Below are 25,077 nucleotides of genomic sequence, written 5' to 3'. Positions count from 1 at the left end.
GCTAAAAGCTCATTGTATGCTGGTAAATAACTTGCAGGAGTTTCTCATCTACTTCTCAGTTTATGTCAGGATCCTTGGCTTCCAATCTTTGCTAAGCAGAGTTTCTTCATGCTGGACTTAATCACTGGGCCAGGATTCCAAGTTGGAGTCACCACGGCTAGTAATTTTTTTTTACCTCAGTTCAAAATAGGAGAATGAGGACTGAGCAGAAACAAATGGGTTGAATGGAAAGATGTGGGAAAGTATGAGATGGAAGTTTAACTGCAGCATGCATTCAACAGTTAATAGCAAGGCAGCTCAAAAATGGCTGCTGGTTTTGTCCAGAAATATGAATGGGGCATTGTAGTACAAAAATAAAAAAATAGCATTTTAATTCAATATTTTATTGCACAGACACACACACACAAAAAATTAATACAAAAGTCTTCAAAGCAAGTGTAAACCAACACTGCTTTCACAACAGAGATTACTATAATGCTCTATTTTTTTTAAAGGTTACAAATTAAAAATTACACATAAAGAAATTGAGCTATCCTATGCATTTATTCTCACTAATCATGATTTCTCTCTGGTGACTGAAATAACAGACCAGATTCCTAGTGCTACTCAATGAAGAAGCAACATGCACTAGTTGAAATATAAGGAGCTATTCCATTTAAATGTAAGAGGGGAAAACCCCTTCTTTTCTTCTTTACTATGCAAGTGATCAAGTACTAAGCAGGTTGTGTAGAGAAACTGTGGAGTCTTCATCCTTGGAGATACTGAAACCCATGTCAGTCCTGGGCAGCCTGCTTGACTGACAGGGTTCTGAGCAGGGCAGGCTGTTGTACTAGATGATCTCCAGTGATCTTCCAGCTTCTGCAGTTCTGTGGTGCCATATCTAAGTCAAGCCTATCAAATCTAGGTAACTGTTCTACTTCAACAGAAGGTGAACAAAGAGAGTAAAAGGAAACCGACCTGAAAGGCTGAGTTTATTGAGTCTGAAGCTCACAAAGTAGGCAGGAATACATCAAACTGGATCCTTCCTTTTCTTCAGTCAGTGCCAGATTCTACAGGAATTATCCTTGCTCCCTAGTAATAAACACATATTGTGAAGAAATCACTTAGGTGTATCACACAGTCTATACATTTCTGTTAATACCTACATCAACAATGTAGGTATTAATGCAACAATTTTTTTCTCCACAACTAACAGGCAGCAAAATCTAGGGCAATATTTTTAGCTGAGATCATCCTGCATCTGACTGAAAAGAAGGAAACCTGATGAGAGTTCAGTACCAAATACACAAAAGGTGTGCTCCCATTTAGAAACCTTTGCCTCTTGTTCATCCACACCTCCCTTACAGCAATGCATTGTGAGAAAATGGCTTGGTGCTGGTATGTGCCCACTGGAGAGGTGGGAGGGCATGCCCATGTCTTTGCACAAATTTATTTGTGGTCATAGTGCCTTAATTCTCAGTTCTAAAGAGAAGTTCTAGATTTTCTTGACTATATTGTAAGTCACTGTTGGTACCTGCATTTGGCCCCAGGAAAGTTTTCAGACTTTGCTGTGGCAAAATTTCAAATGTGATTCAAAAAAAAATAAAAAAAGGAAAGAAAAGCAGAATATATTAGATATTAGCTACCTGTAATGATTGTGTCACCTTTGTAGTTAAAAGCACAGGAGAAGATCTCATCAGCATGACCCTCTAATATCTGAAGGCAGTGTCCAGTAGCAGCATCCCAGAGCCGAGCTGTTTTATCAGAACTGGCTGTTAGTATGCAATTGCCTTTAGGGTTGAAACACACCTTTAAAAAATACAGAAATGAGTTATGTTACTTAGCTAGTCAGTATGCCTAGAGAAAGCAGCACATCAAAGTGACTGAAAAATGAAAATAGAAAGCAGCAACTCTTGCATTCAGTTTTTTAGCTAAAATCAAGGATAGTATTCCACTAGAGTCACGCTGGCAAACTTCAGTGGCTGAAAACTTTGTGTATTTACAAAGGCTTATATACCATGACCTTACTAGAGGATCATAACTTCCAAATATCAGCCCCAAAATCAGAATTAGTAGTAAATGTAGCAGCTTTATTTAAATGTTATCATTATTCCAATGTAATATTTATACATATTTTATAGAGTCTCACATTAAATAACAAACATCTCAGTAGTATCAGAATCTGCACTGGAAACAATTAATTTGATAATAAGTCTTCATATTTGTTAAACATTCACTGCCATAACTGCATGGATTTACAGATAATCAGTTACATTTTTCAAGCACCAACTGGACAATATCAGTTTATTGTATAATTCAAAATTCCTTAATTACTGAGGGCAAAGTGTCTCCTTCCCAGAAATCCAATTTCTAAGTAATAACATTCCTAAGTGGTCACATCTTCATAGAATATCTGCAGAAAGTGTTTTTTTTCCATGTGCTCCCAGAGGAGCAGATTCTCTCCACCAGCACTGAAATGATGCCAGTACTAAGGTCCTGATGGAAGCTGTCTCTAACCCACCCTCTTGGGAGAGGGGTTCAGACTGTCCTCAGTGGGTCTACACTGAGTGTGAGATATTGCAGTGACTTTAGCAACTGAGGAAAGACCAATTCTTCTGAACTTATTCTCTCAGCAAAATTATTATACAGACATCAATAGAATGAAAGCACTTAAGTTTTTTTTCATTAAGAACCATCCTAGATTCAAAATATTAATATTTCAATGTCAAAATACATCCAAGAAAGCAGCACAAACATAGCACACTAGCTTGGAAGAAGGGAGATTATCTATCTGAACGAATAATGAAAAGCTGCAAGCAATAAATAACAAAATTTGAAAAATATGTACAATGTTGAAACAACTACATGTATTTGGAACAGAACCTTGGTGTTCAAATTGAGCCAGACAAGCAAAGCACGTGAGCACACTCCTCATGACCAAATGATTCTTGAAACAGGCTTTGTATTTCCAAATCCTTTATGCACTTTTGAAAATGAGATTCTCCATGTATTTTTCCACAGAAATATGTTTTTTTTCTGTTCCATTGCATAATTCAGGTGTGCAGAGAAATGACAAAATGTAAAGAGGAGCACACCTTGTAGAAGCAAGGAATAGGGGTGATGGTAAAAGCCTTAGAGGCAACAGCCTTAAGATGTCAACAAGAGATTAAAAACTTGATGCTTATTCTGTCAGAGACTGTGGGACTCCAATGGCAGAATAACACAGGCATGGTTTAGGACAGGTCAGACAGGAGCTCTGTTAACACTCAGAGAGCATCTCCCTCTCTGCTCCCCTATTCTTTACCAAGTGGGTGTGCAGACCCAACTGATAAACTGCTTCAGGAAAAGGAAAGAGCTAAGGAAATCCAGTCATTCCAATGGCAACAAAGGCAGGTGTCCACCCATTGGAGGGATGGACTTAAGTAGCTGGCACCATTCTAAAGGATCAAATGGTAATCACATGACAGCACAGGAAGGCAGCTCAGTACTCCCAGTATTGTCTTACCTCAGAAGTGGGGAACTGGTAAACAATCATTGTCTGATAGCTTTTAGCCAAAAGGAATATTCTTTTAGTACAGACAACTTCTTAGCCAGACCTGTCAATCTTAAATATTAAAGAATGTGGTGGTATAATGATTAACAGTATTCCTGCATCATGGAATAACTGGTGGATTGGATGTCACACATAGTCAAATTACAAAAGGTGCAAACCACACACAACTTACCTTCGAAATTTCATCTTCATGCCCTTCGAGCTTTGCAATGCACTGTTTAGTTCCTGCATTGTAGACTCTTGCTGACCCTGTTGCAGTGGGACCCATATGTGATTGTTATGCTTAAACACCCATTTCAGCAAGAACATCTCAATAAGGTCAGAAGGAACTCATCCTCAGGTTTAATGTTGGAAGGAATAGAAGGCAAACTTCACAGAGTTTCCTCCAAGGGTAAAGTTTGTTAAAAAGAATCTGTAATCTGGTTGGAAAAGATTGACTTCCTTTCCTGACCAGAAATGAATTCTCCTGGAAAAATCCTAAAATATGAATACAAAGGTCCACAAAGAATACAGCTTACTGAAGCCTGTTATTTCAGAATGCATGTACAATATATTTAGAAAGCTTTCATTATATTTCAGATATTCATTTTATTTAATAATCTATTCATTATATTTAATAAGATATTGATTAAATATCAGGAAGCTTTTTACACTGTCTTTTGTCTTAATGTAGCAAGTACAGGAGAACAGATCCAATTAGTCCTCCCCATCCAGTCTGGTATCCTGTTTCTGGAACTGTGTATCTAAAACTAATACAGTATTGTCATTATGCAGTATAATATAAATGACTGAGCAGGTGAATACAGAAAAGTATTTATTGTGATTCCTAGACAAATAATAAACATGCAAAACTTCTGCATACCAATAAGAAAGCAAAATTGATTCTTTCACTACCTCTTTATTGTGTATTCTCTTGCTGTGCATTAGAAAAGTCTGCTAGCAAATCCACCAGTAAAATTCAAACCACACTTTTCATTTAAGCCTAAATCTGAGCCACTAAATCAATCCCCTCAAAAGCTATTTACACACACATTTAAAATGTATGTCCAGCCACAAGTGAAATATTTCCTTCCAAGTTTGAAGTTAAAGGGGAAAGACACATTGAGTTGATTGAAGTATGAAAATAAGAACTCTGTCACTGGAGAAAACTTTTAGTTTAATGCCCTATTTCTGTAATGCAACAAACACTGCTTGATCTATAGTTTTGAATCAAGTCCTCCTCTTCACCAAGTTACATTCAAAGCAGAGCCAAAGGTAAAGGACAATGGTGTTTGATGCTGCAGCTGCAGCTCCCCCAGCAGTGGCAGGCCCCTCACTCACCATCAGCAGAGGCGGTTGCAATGCGCTGCCCGGCGTAGTCAAAGCACACATCCAGCACCTCCCTGCTGTGCCCCGCTAGCGTTGCTATGTGAGTCCCTGTCTCAGCATTCCACAGCTGCACACACAAACAGGGGCATTGGATTGCTTCTTTGGACTCATTTACTTTATAGATATGTAGTTGATTGATAAAGCAACTTGTAGAGGCCCTTTCTGATGTTTGACATGTAATAACATGAAAGCTGAATACAAATCAATAATGAGTCACTCTTTAGCTAGTTTAATGAAGTCCTATACGTTTTTTTAGTTCAATGTATTGATTAAACAAGACTTAACTAGACTTTGCTGAAAGGAGTAAGATTATAGGTTTTATATTTAGTTGTAAACTCTCTAATTCATTGTATGTACTACTTTAAAATAATGCTCCTCAATTTTAAAAAATATACTTTTTATATGTCAAGTAGCTGTATTCACTACCTACTCAAGCAGCTTACCATGCATGTTTTGTCCATTGATCCAGTGACAATGAGAGAACAGTCCCAGTTGAACTGGGCACTGCTAATCTCTCCTCGGTGGCCTATTAAAGAATGTAACAACCTACAAAAAAAATTAAAAACAGTCATTTACATTTATAGTGTGTATTTTTAAATACACATATAAATTGTAAGTTTAGAAAATGGTATATAGTTAAGGTGTCAAATCTTTACCATTAAAGCAATTAAATGGAGTGGTGCAGCTCATTTAGGATTCTAGTACTACATCAATTCCATTTTCTATCTTTGGCAAAAAGAGGCAGTAAGGAATAAAATCAGTCATTCCACCTTCTCTTTCAAACATATTTTAGTGAATGTATTTCCAGTGAAAACATGATGATTTTTAGTACCAGTGAGAGATTTCTTTAATTCATCTACATGCTAAGCATATACAGCAAGATTTTCCACATTACTCTCCCATTATCCTACTTCAATGAACTGTAAACAGTACATCTTTAAAACTCCATATAATCTAAACCTTTTATAAAATCCACTGAAGATCAAATGGAAGTTAATCAGGTACTTAATGCGAGCATGTTCCCAAATAACAGGCAAATGACAGCCCAACTGAAATATGATTTCTAATCCTCATTAATCCTCAGTTTCTTGCTGCACAAGACTGGCAATACAAGTCCCATTAAATTCTTCAGCTTTATCTGAGTAGAGAGGTTACAATTAGCCAATACTGCTTCCTATTAATTGATGGCCTATAAGGCAACAAAGCTTAAAAAAGATTAATTGAGATATACGTGTATTAAAGGATTAGCAAATTGAGTTATTATCACAGTGCTAATATCACTGCATCATTAATAGAAGCAGACTGTAAATAACATAAACTAATAACTAGAAAAACGACAAAATGAGTTTAAGTGACTGAAATGTTTTTATTCATTGCACAAGATATATATACAGGTAAATAAATGTTTATATGTGCTAAATGAACAGCAAAGAAAATTTCCTGAGCATTTGAATTTGCTATTTGTTTATAATAACAGAAACTTGATTACATTCTTAGCATTTTACAGAATTGCTCCTTTTACTTCCTAACACTGTGAGGTCTACACTGTTTCAATCGTGTAGATCCTTTTACAGTAAAACCAAAAATCAACAAGCAGATAACAGACGAAAGCTTAATTTTATGAACATATTATTTGGCTATCAAGACTGCTGTTACTGTAATACCTAATGCCCAAAATACCTAGTAATACCTAGAAACAAGTTTTAATTTAAAAGCTGAAAGCTTAAACTTCCAATTCTCAAAAAGGCAGTGTGAGCTTCAAGCTTTGACATAAAAATCTGATCAATAAACAGAATAAATAACAATGTAGAGAACATCTCACAGAAACCATTATCAGATACACAGAAATAACACAGAAGAAAGGCTTATGAAGTGCCATAAAAGAAATTCCATTAATTGAATTTGTTCTGAAATCATGCAAAGTAAAGTTATATTTATTAGTGCTTTAGTACCTGCCAGTGCCAACATCCCATACTGCTACTGTATGGTCAAAGGAGCCAGTGATGATCCTGTCTCCAGTGGTATTGAAAGACAGAGCAATAATTTCTGCTGAGTGCCCCTGAGAGAATTTTTAAAAAGGAGTATGAGAATACAAATTGTTACTTTTCCATTAATATAGTTTAATATGTAGTCTTTTCTCAGTAGCATAATCCTTCCATAACTCATCACTATTTTATTTACTGTCTTGTCCAGTATATCACAATTTTGACAGAAAGATCTACCCGACTGTGGAATAGTCGATATCCCAACAACTGCAGAAACTCAGGCACACCACTTAAGCAGGAAGCTTATTCACTACACATGACTTAGGATTTATGGGTGAGAAATGCATTGAAGCAGCAGAGGCCAATCTGACCCTGAAGAATGCCAGCAAGCCACGCAGAGCAAAGAGAGATGACAATCTAGAGGTAACTGGATGGCTGTCCTCTGCTCATGTTTACCTCCTCCTTACAGAGGAGGTCACAACTGACAGCAGAACAGTAGGTTTTAACAAGTGATGGAAGGGATTCTAATCTATAGCAGTAATGTCACTGCAATGAGAAAATCTGTCTTTTGATGAATAGGACTCATAAAATACCACAGCTTTCTTGTTCCCTTCAAGTTTTCTTATTCTGTTTTGTAACTGCAGTTTGAAACTGCAAGGTTTAAAACAGTTGTAATGGTTACACTGTTATTTATCTCAGCTGGAAAACTAAGACAGCAAGGAACACCTCTAAAAACATAAGGAATGCAAACATACATTTAAAGTGGCTACTTCTTCTCCTTTCTCTAGATCCCATAATTTGGCAGTGGTATCCATGCTTCCAGTTGCCAGCAGTGTGCTCTGAGGATTAAATGATAAACATACCTGTAGCGAGAAACATTAGATAGAAAAAGTTTGAAGAAGTCCATCTATATATATTTTCTAAAAAAAATAAAACAAGGGTCAGGATTAATATTTTTAAATAAGACAAAGGTCTGATAATATTGTACGGCATACAGAAAACTTGCAGAATTCTTCCAACAGCTCACTAGAACAGCAACATATCCTTACCACGTAACTCTGGATAAGTACTCAAACCAAGTGGACTCCTTGCAAGCACATGCTTTGTTTTTCCTTTATTTCAAAATTCTCTTTGAAATCCTCCAATTACTGTCTAGTTTGACTCTGCTCCCTAGCACTATCATCTGGTAGGTGTTCTCTGTTACTTGATGAGATTGGGGCAAAGATCACCCTAACAGTTCTGTGTACCTACAAACACACTCTGTGCACTCTTACCCTATCAGGTGTCATTATCAATGGCATTTGCCAAGGGCATCACCACAACATCATATTTAAGAAAAACAAGAACAAAAGCTCAACTACTTCAATTCATTTTTCACATTAAAAAATCATGTAGTCATCCTCCCATTCTCTGTAATTATTCATTGTCATTGCTCTGCAAATAAAGAATAGCAGGTGCCATGAAAAAAGGAAAACAGTAGCTCAGTTTTTTCATCCTGAGTAACCATGGGCATGCCCTTGCCAGCAATGTATCAGACGCAATCATGGGCTTTCAGAAACAGGTCTGATTCAGAGAAACACATTTCCTGCTGGCAATTATCTTCTTCTAATTACTTGTCAGCACAACTCATAACACTCTGGGTCTAATCTAACCCCTAAGAAGTCAGAAAAAATGGAGAGGCCTTTAAACATTTACCTGATTGATTTGTGGAAGCAAAATCACTGCAGCCTTTCTCAAAAAGCAAACATTCTCCATTTTAAGGGGTAACTCAGAGTATCCAGAGAATCAAAAGCACACCAAAACAAAACCCAAATTCCAATATGGGAAACCACCATTTTCTTGCTCTAATTAAGGCCCTCAATCTACAATTAAATTCAAATTATTTTTTTTCAGAAACAATTTTCAGCAATATTTCATTGAACAGTGATTGTATAGCTATTTTTAAAAATCACCAAAAAACCTCATTCATCATTGAAATTCAGAGTTTTAGTGTCTTTGCCCATATCTTTTAAACTGAAATTTGTGCATTGAGGTCCTTGCTGTTGCTGGTAGGGGTCCTAGTGCATGGGAGAGAAAATCAAGCATTTTTAAGCTTAAACTGTTTTAATTTCATAGATCTTTGACATTTCAGTATCCCACATATTCCCAGTTAACACACTTTATATCTCAGAAATTCATTCCTCTACAGTTCTGTACATGAAGTACAGATCTCTGTGTGAAAGACAACAACACAAGCAATGATGTTCTTGTGTATTTAGTTCTGCAAATATGAGAGGCAATGCCAGATAGCTAGAAAAACATGTGATATGTAATCAAACAAAAAATATGTACAATAAACTGAAAATTCCAGTTGCTATGGTATTTTTCAATGTTTTAATGTTAAGCAAACATGGGAAATTGGAACAAAGTAAAAATAAAAATATAATTTCAAACTGTGAATGAGGATTTATTCTATCTCAAGAACAGATATCTTCCCCTGCAGTGCAGAAATGTTAACAAGACCAGAATGTATGAATAGATGTGCCACAATAACTGTGCCTTCCAGTGGGAGCTCACAGAGAGCTGGAACTCACACTCATCAACGATGGTGTGAGGAAACATAAGGGAATAAGAAACATCCATCACTACTCACTATTTCTGCACTATGTCCTCTGAAGGTATGATAACATTTTCCTGTTTCTGTACTCCACAGTTTGCAGGTTTTATCAAAAGATCCAGTGGCAATCTTGTCACTAAATGGGAAAAAAAAAAATCCTATAATTTTTATGTAGAAAATTCCTCTGACTCCAGATACAGCAGAATCCAGAAATTCAGCCTTGGAAGCTCCCATGCACTTTGGTAGCTGCTGCCACACTACAAGATCCTGCAGCAGGATTTCACATACACAAGTTACAGCAAGGCAAAAAACTAGCAGACACAGTGAGTTTCTAGGAGAGCTGCTGTGCCTACCTATTAGCAGAGGAGCGTTCATGACTGACGATTGACCTACTTTAGGGATGATGTTGCGCTGCACTTACAGATTTATTAAGAAGTTATATAATTTCATCAAATAACATGTTTATCAACAATTAGAAATGCAGTTCACCCAAATTTCATAAGTTGAACTCTATTCCCACTGAAGCCAGTTAAAGTGTTGTGACCATCTGCAGTTAGAGCAAGATTAAAGTGAAGTCTCCAGAAAATGCACCAAGGGGCACAACCTAAAGATTGGCAGAAAAAAAGGGGTTTTTTATCAATTTTTAATACAAAAATAGTTCAAACATCTCATCAGGTTTTGTCTTGCTGTATGTTGCTTCTCCACTTTTATGTTACAGTCTAGTTATTGATCTTTGCACAGATTTTTGTTGTTAGTTTCACCAAGTTATATAAATGAACTTCATTCATTTCTAAAGTAAAGAATAATATCAGAATATAAGACATTGACACAGCAGGGTCCTTTTCATATAGAAGAAAGAAATGAAGTTTCAAATAGTGTAAGAACAAATCTTTTAGCATTTATTTCCTGATATTAGGTGAATTCCCTTCACCTAACAGGTGGCAATGCCAACCTAGGGCAAACAATTACTGGAGAAAACAAAAGGTGGAAAAATTAATATCTGATGTTCACACAGCAGCACCTTGTGGATTTTACAAAAACTACTCAAAAGCTGTGACACTTCTAAATCATGTCCTAAATAATATTGAATTTGTAATGGCAAATGGAGAAACTGACTTCTTTCTCCTTAACTGAAGCAACACAGATTGTTTAAAGTACTTATATCTCACATCACATACAACTACATGGAGGCAGAAGAGTTAACATTCAGAACACAGTCTGGTCATGTAGATATTACTGAAATAAACTGTGTTTCAATATGTTCAACTGACTCATATTTTTTCCAAGACTGAATACCTAATTAAATTTTTGGTTATAATTTCTATATTTCATTTTTAAAAATGATAACAGAAAACATGTTTGAATAGATCTCTTGTACAAATAATGACAGTGTTATCCTACAGTGATTAGCTATAGCTGAACTCTACAAAATCAGAAGCTGAAGTCTTTCAATTTGAAATAGTCTGTTCTTTGTTATAGTATTTGCAAGATAACAGTGCTAGCAATTGTGAAGAATCTCAGAACAAATTTATTTACCCATAGGGATTATTGAAAGCTATTGCATAGACAACGTTTCTGTGTCCCTCCAGCGAATGCAATTCTTCTCCCGATGCTGTATCCCACAGTTTGCAGGTTCTATCATAGCTTCCAGTGATAAAGCTAAAGCAAAGAGAAATTAATTTCTTAATACAGCAAAGATCTTAGTGGTCCCAATGCACAGCCAAATTATTTATTTCCACAGATTTTGGTTAGCACTGTCTCAGACCCTAAATCTCCTCTCTTTCAAAAATACAGATTTATTACCATAAAGGTTCATTTTCTTCTTTCTTTTTAACATCTTATTCACAAAAACACCTTTTTTCTAATCTTTAATGTATTTCAACTAGAAAGCATGTTGCTGCTTTCAAGATACAAAGGAAAAAATGATAAGAGATGCATTCACAATGAAATCAATTAACATGAAAGCTACACTTTCACAACGGTGAAACTCCCAAATGAGTTTATGTCAGACTCATTTAGTTTTTAGCAATATTTAGTTTATTGCCATAAAGGTGGTACTTTCTGTAATATGATAATTGTCAACAGACTATGGCTGTGGAAGAAAAAAATTACAAAAATTGAATCTCACCTGCTACTTTTTTATATCTCCTATTGGTTTTCCCAGAGGCCTGAAATATAATCCCCAGCTATGCCTGAAGCTGCTTATAAGCAGCAGAGCTGAATTCTTTTTGCAGCAAGAGTACTGAAGTTTTGTTACCATTTAATTTACGAGTACAAAACTTCAATTAATGATTATGTACTCTGAATTTGAAAGCAACTTACCGGGAACCAGATTTGTTAAATGCAACATTAGTCAGAGGCAATATGTGTGTTCTAAGCACCTGAAACAGAAGCGGGGCAGTGAGAGGAAAAACATTTGATGTGAACAAAATAAACAAAATTGCTCAAAATATTCAACAGATTAATTTTTTTCTCCTCCTCCTGTTGGAGGAGAAGAAATCCCTCATTAATCCTATCACTGAAGATGACTGAAGATGTTATATATTATTGATTTCAATTTTATACTTTATTTCAGTGAACTGTTTTTTTTTCCCATGTTTGCATTTTCTTCACCCTCTCCAAGACCAGCAAAGCAACCCTAGACCAGAGCTGAATGGGAAAAACAAAAGAGGAGACCATGACTGTAAGATCACTGATGAAAGAAATCCCAACTAATATTAAGCCTTAGCCAGTGAATCAAGAAATCCTGTTAAATTTGAGATTTTTAGGGTATGGGATGCTTCCAGTTGGTATGTGACTTTGTTATACAAAACAGGAAAAAGATATATAAGCTACAGCTCTGTCCTATGAGATCATGACAAGGTATGAACCACAACAAAGATATTCAACAAGACAAAATTCCAAGACAGAATTTCAACTTTAAAGTCTGCATGTACTGTGTAGGTTGTGGAGGTCACTGCTTTCTAATACTGCTTTAATCAGACAATATAGGATCATTCATGTGAATGAGCCCATAGCCATAATAACACATACTAAGGTCTACTAAACAGAGGTGAAAATAGTTTCACATTCTGCAATGGAAGTCACCATGCCATGATACTTTAAAAAGAACCAAAAAAATATGATCTAGTTGGTGATTGAATAAACTGGCTGCTGTAAAACATGGTTTGCACTCAATTTTCACCTATTACAAGCTGCCCTCCCCTCAAGCATAATAAAATCATAAACTGGGAAATCACAGCAATTGCTGACAGTCAGTAAAGGGATGTTAAAAATGCCCCAGTGGTTCACTCGGTCTTTTCTGTAGTGTAAGAATGAAGAAGAAACTGTTTATGAACTGTGAGATTTAATTACTAACATATTACCAGAGCTTCAACTTCTTTTTCTTATCTCAAGTTTTCCAAGCTGCCTGTCTCCAAAAGAGAAATGAGGAAGGCTCACTGATCTACTCAGAAGAGTAGGGACTCATCAAAATGGAAATAACAATTGTTAAGTGAAGGACTGAGAGGGAGAGAGAAACAGAAAATGTATTTTATGCTACAGAAACAGCTATTTCTGCTCTCTAGAGAAAGCACACGAGTTGTACTTTTGGCTACAGGAGTGGGAATGAGCAACGAAGATGTGGAAATGACAAAAATACTGTGTTTTTTAAAAAGAGCCACAATATCCATCTGCATATGAGAATCAATAATTATGGAAATTTATGGAAATCTCACCCATAACATTTTTAGTACTACATGCAGGCAGCTCTGAACAACAAAGGTATTTTGAAATTATGAAAAAAGGGAGGAAATTGAGATGGGTTTTTATGTAATTTCAGATTATGAGACTAATTCTGTTCCTCCAATGCCTCGTGCTGCAGTTGCTTCATCCACAGAACCCTGAGCCAGCAAGAATTGCCTGTGCAAATGATACAATAACCAAACCCTAAGGCAATATTAGAAAAAATATACCTCTCTTCTGTGAAATCTGCTACAGCTGTACCTAAGACAAAAATCTGCAAATCACCACTACCATGGAATAGTTTAGAACCTGAGAAATTGCTATAAAAGCTCATTTCTCTTCAGGGTGCCTAACATACCACCATCACCACAATTACTGGAAATAACAAAAATATGAGTTTATACACTTCAGATTATACCCCAGTGCAACAGGAATAAAAACTGTTCATTTCCAAACAATGCACACACTGATCATTTTTTTGAGGGAAAAGAAAAAAAAAAAATCTCACTCCCACCCATCTCTTATATTTTATTAATACCTCAGAAGGACCTGGCACTCGTGTTTCATTTAGAAGCCTTAAATGAAACTGAAACATCAAAAAAGTTCTTTTCACACACTTCTAACCACTCTTGAGTGAAGGAAATAAACCACCACTGATTGGATTTGACTGCTTCTATTATTTCTAAATATAGAAGCTCAGACACAGCACTACACCCAACAATGAACAAATACATTATTTACACTCAAGTTTGAACAAGTATTTGAAGATTTGTCAGTCTCTGTGATGAGCAAACAATTTTTAAATCTTTTAAAAAACACAGCATTATCTCAGTTGAGAGCATAACTTGGAAGAGAAACTTTTTAAATTTAAGATGTCTTGCTAGATAGCTCTGTTTTCAAGGTTAAATAAATCTTTCTTTACAGAATTCACCTAGATGAATATTGTTGTTCAAAAGAGCCAAAGTGATACTAGAAATATGTAATTGGTTTTTTAGCTGAACAAACCAACACAAAACTTTTTCTCTTTTCATTTAAGGTAACAATAAGCACCATAGCACCGACCAACATTGCTTAACAGCTACACATTGCCATCTGCTGACACAATAAAGATACAACGTTTAACGATGTCAGATTGTAGCATGCCATATCTGGAAGAAAGTTTCATTTCCACAATTAAAAACAATTAAAACTATTCTTGTCAGACTCAGTCCTGGAATGGAGCTCTGAAAGGTCTCTGTAATCATTGATCTTAAAAATCCTACTTGTTTGAAATAATATTTCAAGTACTGTCTGTAAGCCGAAGCTCAATTTATCAATATTCAAAGATAATAGTTATGACAGAAAGTAATGAAAACCTGGATTTGTAATGACAACTGCATGTAGCGTAAAACCCCATAAAATAATAGCATAAATCCCACAAATTTCACAAAACGAAGAACAAGCAGACACATGTATGAAAATAGTTTGGTCCTTTCCCAATAGCTAATTTACTTCAGGTCTATTTACAGGTTTTGTTTAAATGTAACTATGGGTGTTGCACAAACTCTTATTCAACAAATAAAAGATTGATTTCTCTCCATCCAAAACACACCCTAGTGCATAAGCCTGTTTAAACAATGTCTGGGAACAGTTATACCTCTTAGCCTTTTTGGGGAAATTCCTGATAGAAAAACCAGGCCAGACTCAGTTGCTCTAAAAGTGCAGAGAGGACTGAAAAGTGCCAAGAAATCAGTCATAGAACACAATATACAGCAGTATAAACATACTCAGAGTATCACAACTTAAACCCCAACAAATGCCCCAAATTATTTTAAAGATGCCTCTGACCTTAAAAAGGGAGAATTTGTGATTCTGTTCTTCCCCTAGCTTCTCCTGCAATCTTTGTACTAGATGTATGACATGTTCCAAACAGGAATCTGTGATGAGAGGTTCTCTTTTTTGGATTTCTTCTACTAAGGCTGTAACATCTGTGCTAATTATGAGAAAAGAATGAAAACAAACTCAAGAAATACCCCAAACACAAACCCACCACATTCTATTCTCTGGCCCCAATTATGAATTTAAACCCAAGAATACTATTTACTTGCAGAGAAACTGAGGTAAGCAATTTAGTGTTATCCATTTATCTCATTCAATAAAGGCCTACAGAAATAAGGATAAATCTTTCTTGGTTTTTATACCTCCTTTCCTCTCTTACTGAAGTTGTACAGCAAAAACTTTTTAAAACTGTAGCTTGGCAAGAAATTTATCTTTTCAAATTACTTCCATGGAGGATCAGGCATGGCAGACATGTGTCCCAAACTGTCAGTTTAAATATCTGAATTAAACTGGAATTTCATAAATTCCAAACAAATTGCCAATGAAGCAGTAATAAGATAAATTAAATCTTAAATAAATCTTAAATTTATCTTGGTCTGTGGCTTCAGAAATCTATGTCTGTTTCCACAGCTCTTAGTTGTGACAGTAACTACTATGGGTCCAGTGTACTGATGTCTCTGGAGCCCGCAGTGAGGGGGCCACAGATGGTCTGGGCAACTGGATCATTTTTCCACATCAACAGGTAACTACTGATTTCTGGCTTTCTGTGAGACACTAAGAGTTGACAATACCCAGCAGTCAAATCACAATACACTCTTAAAATCAGTTTAGCAAGAAAGCCAAGCATTTCTGTTAGTATGGGAATTATTCAAGTCTAAAGGGGATTTTCTACATCAGTCTTCTAAAAGGGCACCACTACATCCTGTAAGTATCCTGTCAGTGTTTATACTCATATTCAGTAACACCAGACAACTTACTTCTTTCACAAAGAGACTTGACAGGTTTTACCCACAGCACTGTACTGGACAGTCATAGGTAGACAAAACCTAATAATTTTTAAATTTGAATTTTCATTCTGCATATCCAGCTTACACTGTCTACTGACTTGGGCTTACATGCAAGGCCTCTTCCATATCAATGCTGGTATTAAGACAATCATATTACTTCATGTCTTTCTGCTTAATAAACTCCATGGATTTGGGCAACTTTATTTAATGGTGGCATATTGTTATTTTTCTGAAGCCCTTCCTACCAGAGCTGGCTGAGTAGAGCACATAGGCTCTACAAAATAGCTGGTCTCAATTATGTCTAATACAGTTAAATAGAGTTGTACATTAACATGCTATAAAAAAGGTAGAGAGTGCTGTTATCTGAAGTAATATCATACTTACTCAGGTCTAAGATCAAGAAGATCTATTGATCTGGTCTTTGACTCACCACCTTCCACATATTCAAAAAAAATTCCTTTAAAAACAAGTGATAAACAGGTCATAATTAGACTTCTGGAGTTTTATAACATGTGCTGTAGACAGCAACACTTCCACTTTTATAGCTCCACTGACTTCAGGAGACCCAATTCCAGTTCTTGGAACTGGAAGGAGGTTAGCTGTTCTCACTGAGATTAACCATTGTCATTAGCAAGTCTGATATGCTTATATAAAAAAAATATATTAAACAATATTATTTCTGAGTTTTTTCTATTCTGGAAATGAAGAAGCTCTTTTTTCCAACAGCTTTTTGCATCATTTCATCAGCATTAATTTCAAAGAAATTGTCCTGAAGATGCTGCAGTTTGGTCTTCCAAGAAGCCTGGAAAATATGTTTTACAAAAGCCATTTATTTATTCTAGTGCTCACAAAGGCTTGAGTGCAGTAATGTATCAAAAATCTTAACACACTTTACATTTCCAGGCGTGCTCTGGCATCTCTGCAGCTTTCACTGCACTGGAGTATTAAAATGTTTAATCACACGGCTTCCTGTTTTGAAACAGTTGATAAAGGGCTCAGCTGCTCCTTGATTTTCTGTAGGAAAGGATAATTTTGACAAACTTTTGTGTCATTCTGCATTTATGAAGTTCATAGGAAAAGTATTTAATTTGAAAGGAAGATATTATTTTCCAATACACTACCAGAGCTAGCCATCTCCAGCTTGTTTCACCTCTGAAATTTCATTGAGTCAACTGAGGACAGTATACACCACGACAGTCTGGCAGCATTGCTTTTCAAAGCATGGCTCCACTAAGAAAACTCATAAATCAAGGACAAAAAATAAGTATCAGCTAGGTTGGAAAAGGCCTCTGAGATCATTAAGGCCAACACCGCCTTGTCAACCAAAGCCTGGCACTGAGTGCCAGTCCTTAAACGTGTCAGTGATGGGGACTCCACGGGGCAGCCCTTTCCAACGTCTGATCGCTGTTTCTGTGAAGAATTTATTCTTAATATCCAATCGAAACGTCCCCTGGCACAGCTAAAGACCATGTCCTCTCCTCGCTGGCTGCCTGGCAGAAGAGACCGACCTTCACCTGTCTCCAACCTCCTTTCAAGTAGCGGCAGAGAGTGGCAACCTTTTTTGCTAAACAGCCATTTAAAAACTTTTTTTTTTTTTTGGTGTCAGCTAGTCACTGCTGACTTTCTAAACTCCTTACTGTGATGCGAGTAAGACTGCCTTGACTTTGCCGTAAGTCACTAATTACAGCCGCGACGGGCGATGAGCCGTTTCCAGCTGGCTGCAGGTGCGCCATGGACCGGGCCGTGCCCAGTCCCTGCGGGGCAGGGGGGCCCCGCCGTGACGGGCGGCCCGCCCCCCCCGCACGGCCCCACCGCACGCCCCACACCCCCAGGCCCCCCGCGCGCGGCCCCAGCCCCGGCACAGCCGCCGGCAGCACCCGGAGCGCCCCGGGCGCCCCGCTCCGCACCCGGCGGGAAGTAGCGCAGCAGGAGCCGCCTCAGCGCCATCGCCGCCACCGCCGCCCGGCCCCGCGCGTCCGCCCGCAGCCATGGCAACGCCCCGGGGGCGCATGCGTGGCTCCGGCCGCGGGGCTGAGGCTGCCGCGCCCGCCATGGCTGCGCGGCCGGCCCGCCCCCGGGGGTTGGCGCTGCGGCATCCGCACAGAGCTGAGGGGGTGCTGCGGGCTGCGCCACTCAGGGGAAAGGAGCGGATCTAGAAAGGGGTGCACTAAAAAAATATATAAAAATCGGAGTGCCAAAGAGCCGATCGTAACGGCGCAGCAAATGTATGAAAGCTCTTTGGAAAGTGAGTAGCTACTTACTAAGGAAAGAGGGCAAATGTTAATTCAGTTTCAAAAAAGAGAAAAACCTAATCGGTGTAATTTTTAAGAAGAGATACTCAGGACTGGAGTGCAACTATGGAAATACAGTTTAGAATCACAGTATCATTAAGGCTGGAAAAGGCCTTATAACAGAGACCAGCCATTAACCCAGCAGCACCATGTTCACCATGTCCCCAAGGGCCACACGCCTTTAGAACACTGCCAGGAATGGTGATTCCACCAGTTCCCTGAGCGGTTCCTAATACCAGTCTAAACCATCACCATCCCCTGGCACAACTTGAGGCCATTTCCTCTCATCCTGTCACTTGTTACCCGGGAGAAGAGGCCGACCCCGCCTGGCTCCAGCCTCCCTTCAGGGAGCTGGGGGAGTGATAATGTCCCCCCAGCTCCCTCGGCTGCTCCTCATGGGCTTATGCTCCAGACTCTGCATCAATTTCACTGCCTTTCTTTGGATGTGCATTTCATCAAAAAGAGAGGGAAAAATGTAATTGGAAAGAGATAACCTACTTGGAATCATTAGAAGATAATGCATCAGTAACATGGAAAATTTGAGTCAAGCTTTATGCTGAAATGGCTGCAGAGCATCAATAGGGGGAAGCAGTAAACACATTCTCATTTGGCTGATCTCTTAGCCCACATTGTTGACAAGGGATCAATACAAGATAGTCCCACTCAGTGTTTAACAATACGTGACTTTTCCAAAAACACCCATATGGCTCCCTACAGTTTCACTTTGAAGACAGTCCTTTGGTTTTTTGAAAGCCAGGAAATAAAATACAATGGCCAATTTCCGACTTACTTCAGGACACTGCTGGGGAACAAAGTGGTCTCTGAGTTTTTCATTCTCATTTGTTTGTTTCAAGTATTTTGTCTTGTTTGTATGTGGAAAGTCTTGAGGTAGATAAGAAATATTTTTATTGAAAACAATCCAAACAGCTTTCCAATTGAATTTACTTACTTGAACCAACCCTATTCAAAAATAAATTTTTGAACAACCCCAAATCTTGGTGGTCTCCAGTTTCTTAACAACTTTTTGTATTTCTTTAGCATAATATTTATCCACCCAGATCATAAATTCAGAATATAAATATTTTTCTGTTCTTTTAACTCAAATGAAATGAACAAACAACCAGGGCATGGACACTGCTTCTTACCTTAAAACTTAATTTGTTCATCATAAACACAGATTCATGCAGCCTTTCTGGTATCTTTAGTATTACTTAAAACCATCTGGAAGTACTACATTTAATTGTTTTAGTCATATTAAAACAGTTAAAACAGGGGAGGGAGGTGGAAAGGCTGCAAGCTCCATGATGTCAGCACCTAGTTAATCAGTATGTTTTCCCCTCTCTTGTTCCAAATCTTCCTCTGAACATGGACACCTTGCAACCTGTTATTACGATGTAATAATGACAGTGGGAAGATGATAATCAGGCCTCACCTGTCACCTCTTTCTTTGTGTCTGTATGCATAAGATTAGGGAGCAGTGGCGTTACGGCAGAAGTCAATCCCGCTGAGCCCTGTGCCTGCTCTCCAGACCGACCCAGAGAGGCACTGTGATGTGCCAGCTGTGCCAGGTGTGATGGCCTTATTTGCTTCTCTCCTGTACGAGAAAAAAACTGCAGACCACCTGAGTGGGGACAAGGAGCTAACACTGTGCCGAGACAAAGCTTTTCCCACAGTGCTACCCAGGACACGCCTGGTACAAAATACATATACAGTGACGACAGTGTGTCCTTCTGACAAAACAGAACCAGAGCTGTAGCACAGGTAGGATTATCTGAGGAGGCTTTAGGCAGAAAAGGGAAAAACAGTGGGGAGGGAGTGAATGAAGGATTTTCTAACCCAGTGCTACTTGCAGACTAGATAAGAGGGATTCTGACGATACAGCAGACTGAGATGTATCATGAAAGAAATGTAACTTTTCTTCAAGTTTATGGAAAGAAGAATCTAGTGCATACTTTTAGAGGGAATATTTTCAGACTGCTGGGGCAAAATTGTTGCCCTGCTATTTTTTAAGTGTCTAAAGAGTGCAGACAGCCTCTGAGTCATGAAATGCCAACTTCAAAGAATGCACACCATAGGGAGTTCAAAAATATCTACAATGGAAGGAAAAATTAAATGCTGAGACATCCAGGATGAGATAATCAGCTTTTATGTACATAGATCAAAAGTATTGATGATGTCAGCCTGGAAAGATAATTTCTGTATCAGTTGCTCCCTGTGCATTTTTGCTTATGTCAGCAGCTCCCAGGAGAGGCAAAAAGTTAAGATACTATAAAACTCATTGGTCTGTATTCAAGAGGCTTTGAAAGGCTTCAGTGTAGATTTATCTACAGTGCTGAAGGGAGCTGTCAGACAATGTGAAGCAAAATCAGTGCAATTACAATGAAGAACTTCCTTTGGAGAACCTTGGGTTCTTCCTGCCAACACAGGTTCTGAAAAATCCTCTCCTGAGCCAATGTACCACCCTAAGGAGTAGATGAAGGAAGTGCTTCTCACCCTAACACATTTGCTTGCAGAGAAGAGTGGGCTTTAGGCTTCCTGGTTTAAAGTTGCATCATGACACTCTTGTTCTGAAGTAGGTCAGCCTGTGGTATGCTAAACTCAATCAGAGAGGCCAGCCCAAGAGTAGTCTGAGTTGAGGGAAAGATGTAGAAAGCCACTTCCTATTTCTGTTATGCCAGTAGTGGGTGAAGTGAATTTTTACTAAGGGGGGTTTTTGTGTGCTGTCCTTTCTCATAATTGTCAGGTCTGTAGAATGCAGAAGAATAGTTCTCTGATAGTTCCTTGTTTCTGCTTGGTGAATTAAATGGATTTACATGATTCTTTTTTTACAAGGTTGTTTTATTCTGGCATATTCTGCTTCCTCTTACCCAAACAGACTCACTGCATTGCTAGAGCTCCTTCTCACTTCTGCTTTGTTATTTCCAATGTCAATCATGACACCACAACCATGAAAAATGTTAAAACTATTACTTATACAAAGGACATTATGTTCTGGGAATTTGCCCTTTGCTAGATAAGAACTGTTCTAGGAGAAAAAAGTGAGTGTGTTGTAGAACAATGTTCGCCTTCCCAAAGGTTGTTTTTCCTCTTTGCATGGCTGTTTTCATTAATTTAAAAATCTAAAATTAAAAAAATTACTAGTTGTAATTTACCAAGAAAGTGTGTCACCCACAAATTTCTGTTCACGCAGATAGTTGCTTGTGATGTTCACCTACAATGAGACAACAGCAAGCAGCAGAAAGGAACAGTATTTCTCTTCCTTACTCTTCCATTTTCCATCTCTGACAAACTGCTTGCATATACCATGCACAGAATTCCATACATCCTTACTTGCTTCAGCTGAATTTTCACCTAGCTGAAACCAATTTTTCCTTGCTGTCCACTTTTCATTACTCCTCTTAACCTTACCAAGTTTATGAGTTGACCTGACAACAAAAATATCCTCAGTGGAAAAACCCCAATGAGATATATTTATCTTGCTTCTTCTGAGAAGAACTCAAAAATGGTTTTAATCTTTCTTTCCATGGCCCAGAGCATGGGGGCTGAAGATCTCTAGGCTGAGCTCTGCATCATCCCATCAAGACGGTGAAGCTGACAGTATAATGCAAGTGTTCTGCGGTCAGTGAGCTTTCCGGATGCATGCAGTGAGGAAAAGAGAGAAGCTCTTCTACATATACATAAAGCACAATTGGGTCAAACCATGAGTCAGGAGGCAGCAAAAACTCCTACCAAATAACAAGATTTCCAGTAAGTCTACAATAGAACTGGAAAATATAAGTAGTGAAAGCCACTTTGTTTTGGAAAACACTAAACTAAACTACTTTGCTGATGTAGAAGTGTGTTATCTCACCATTGTTTGTAATAATTTTTTTTAAAAATTCAAAATAGCTACTAATTTTTGATTTCTTATTTATTATCTATAATTTTGAAATTTATTAAGCATTTCACTTAAGCAGTTCCTTTTTCCATATCTGTTTCAAGGCCAGGTTGGTTGGGGTTGATGGGTCTTTGAGCATCCTGGTCTAGTGGAAGGTGTCCCTGCCCATGTCAGGAGGGTTGAAACTGGATGATCTTTAAGGTCCCTTCCAACCCAAACCATTCTATGATTCTATACTCCTTCATCACAATGTGGTAGTCCCACTACGTTGTCTTCTCTTCTTTACCATCATTTTGACATTCTTTGTATGGATGTGCAAAACAAGGTGCATGCATATCAACCATTAATTGTAATTAGCAGTAATAAAACACTACCCACTTACACATTCATGAAACATTTTTGCCTATTCTTGCATCAAATTGGGGAATGCTATAGAGTGAGCAAGTCTTTGAGATTTGCAGATATCTCAGATATCTGAGACTTGCATCATCTCTAAAATATATTTTTACCATTTATTCCTAGCCACAACAACATCTGAAACATTCAGATGCTCTCAGGAACACACAATCATCATTTTGAAACAACTCTATTAATGTACATTTGAAAAGAAAAGAAATTACTGTAGTCAGACATATAGCTGAAACATTATTTTTCAGATATGCATGACAAACTTTTATGTGAACATTTTGATTTGCATTCCCTAAACACAGCTACGTAACAATTCATATTCATACATGAATGTGAGTGAAGAATTGAAGTCACTCTATACACTGACCACTCTACAGCTCTGATTTACCTGCCACATTAAATTTGTCATTCTCAGTTTCCCATTTGCCTACTTTGAATGTTTATAGAGTTGTCACTGGCTTTGTGCTTGACCAATGATGCTGCAAGGATATTGAACTACTAGTTTAAGCTTGACACTGTAATGACAATTTCAGTGCCAATTGGACCACTTACTTGAGCCCATCTCTGCTGGTACACTCTAATGAGATGGCTTGATCAGTCAGTTCATAGCTGTCTGCTCCCCTGCAGGTCTGAGGCTGTAGCTCCCAACAGATTTGTAATGTTTCTCTGCCCTGAGCACCTAATGATGCAATCTACTGGCACCTCCATATTTGTGTAAATCAATTCTTGGTACAGCGTTTATCCCCGTGCAAGTAAAGCTCCTTCAAAAACAATGTATGTTTTGATTAAATTTTATTATCCAAAAGATATAGAAAGAGTAAAGTACTAGACCATCCTACACAGAACATCCCAACCTACACTTGTTTTGCCTTGGCTTGTGGGCATGTGGCCAGGAGAGAAGAGTTACAGTTTGAATCACTTTACCTGAAGTTTGGCTAAGAAATTAAAAATATTTTGTGCTCTGTTTTAAACACTTTGGTACATGCCTACACTAACCATGGATCCCCAGCTGTGCTATTTCAGTGTTTCGTGTTCCCTGAGTTGCCTTATGTCATAACTGTCTATTAAATGGATCCTATCATTCGGGTTTTCTCACCAGGAAGCCCACGTGGGCCCAGATGGGCTACCCTGCTTCCGTTTCCAGAAGCTGGCTTGTGTGTTCATTTGTTTCTCTCCCTCCTTCTTAACATGGGCATGTCTCTTAGACAAGTGCCGTCTAACAGAAAAACACATCTTTATTACGTATTCTCCCTGTGTGTCCTCCCCTGCATTGTGCCACAAACACATCTAAGTATAGCCTTGGTGTGCTGAATTGTCTCTAAAGCCCATGAGTCATTCCATCCCTCTCCAGCAGTAAAGAAGTCAAGGAGAAACAAACCCTATAAACCAAACAGATAGAAAGAACATACACATCTTCAGCCTCAGCTAGAACAGCCATTGTTTGCACTGAAAAAGGGGCTCAAGATCATAATTTCTGATAACTGGAAGTAGTGTTCACTGAAAGAAACATGACAATGACCTTCCCATTAAATTCCACTGCTACAGCTGCTACACAAAAACATGACTTGGGTGTTGAAACATCATGCAACTAGCTTTGCTGCTAAAATGATCACCATTTGTTTTACAGTGGTTTGTCTGGGTTAATTTTGAGGGCTAGAAAAAATAATCATTATCAGGCTTAGATTTTTAGGTAAATCAGGATACTTCAGGAGGAGTATCATGAAAACTTGGTACACTGAAATGCATTGGATACTGTCCTGGTTTAGGTACAAACAAATGTAATCAAGGGGTTGGGGTTTTAAATTTATATGTGTGGTAATTTAATGAACCTGAATGGATTGCATCTCATGAATATTAAGAATTGGGAAGGAACCAAATTTAACAAAACCTGTGATACAACTTTTTATCTGTAGGACAGATTCCTATACGACATCAACTCCCACTTGCATCTGCAACCACTTCTGAGAATAGGGGTGGCTCTTTCTCCTTGGATACTCATATCTCTTTGCTGGCAGTATCAATCTAGGAGAAAGTGCCATGTGCAATCTCTCTCTCCTCACTTTTGTACATCAGCTGTGTGGCCACAATGGTGAATAAAATCCCTCTCATGCAACCCTCTCTTGTAAGTATATCCAGCACATTCCATATATGGACACTATTTAGAGAATATCTATTTTTTCAGGGAGTTTCAACACAGATTATAAATTTTCTCCTTGTTAAAAAGAGTGTAAAAAATTAAAAGAGTTTTTAGTTTAAAGTTAGGGAGCAGGAAAATTTCAGGAACATGAAAATGTAAATGCAGGTGTTTACAAGTAAAATTATTATTTTATTTTGGGGGTATAGATGAAGTCATGGAAGCAAAACTATAGAAATGCAGTTGTAAATTTCAAAACAAAAATTAAAAATAGTATTTTAGTCTCTACTTTTCCTGTGGCATGTTTGCTTTTTACCCATGCAGTATTCTAAATTTAA

General features: G+C 37.9%; 1 protein-coding gene across 1 annotated transcript; it reads right to left on the bottom strand.

Annotated features, from left to right (window-relative positions):
- Nucleotides 1-735: 735 nt before the first annotated feature.
- DAW1 (dynein assembly factor with WD repeats 1) lies at nt 736-18,000 on the bottom strand. Its single transcript, XM_005527047.2, has 13 exons — nt 17,937-18,000; nt 16,414-16,486; nt 15,032-15,176; nt 11,804-11,862; nt 11,018-11,140; nt 9,518-9,617; nt 7,641-7,748; nt 6,853-6,959; nt 5,344-5,446; nt 4,853-4,967; nt 3,705-3,781; nt 1,626-1,788; nt 736-1,071 (listed from the first exon to the last, which is right to left on the bottom strand). The coding sequence occupies exons 1-13, from the start codon at nt 17,974-17,976 to the stop codon at nt 1,037-1,039; spliced, it is 1,248 nt and encodes a 415-aa protein (XP_005527104.2). The 5' UTR covers nt 17,977-18,000; the 3' UTR covers nt 736-1,036.
- Nucleotides 18,001-25,077: the final 7,077 nt, after the last annotated feature.

This window comes from Pseudopodoces humilis, chromosome 11 (genome assembly GCF_049639895.1).
Source record: "Pseudopodoces humilis isolate 2021_Gansu_Grassland_sample_001 chromosome 11, ASM4963989v1, whole genome shotgun sequence".
NCBI classification, from domain to species: domain Eukaryota; kingdom Metazoa; phylum Chordata; class Aves; order Passeriformes; family Paridae; genus Pseudopodoces; species Pseudopodoces humilis.
This window is presented reverse-complemented; position numbering and strand designations above follow the sequence as displayed.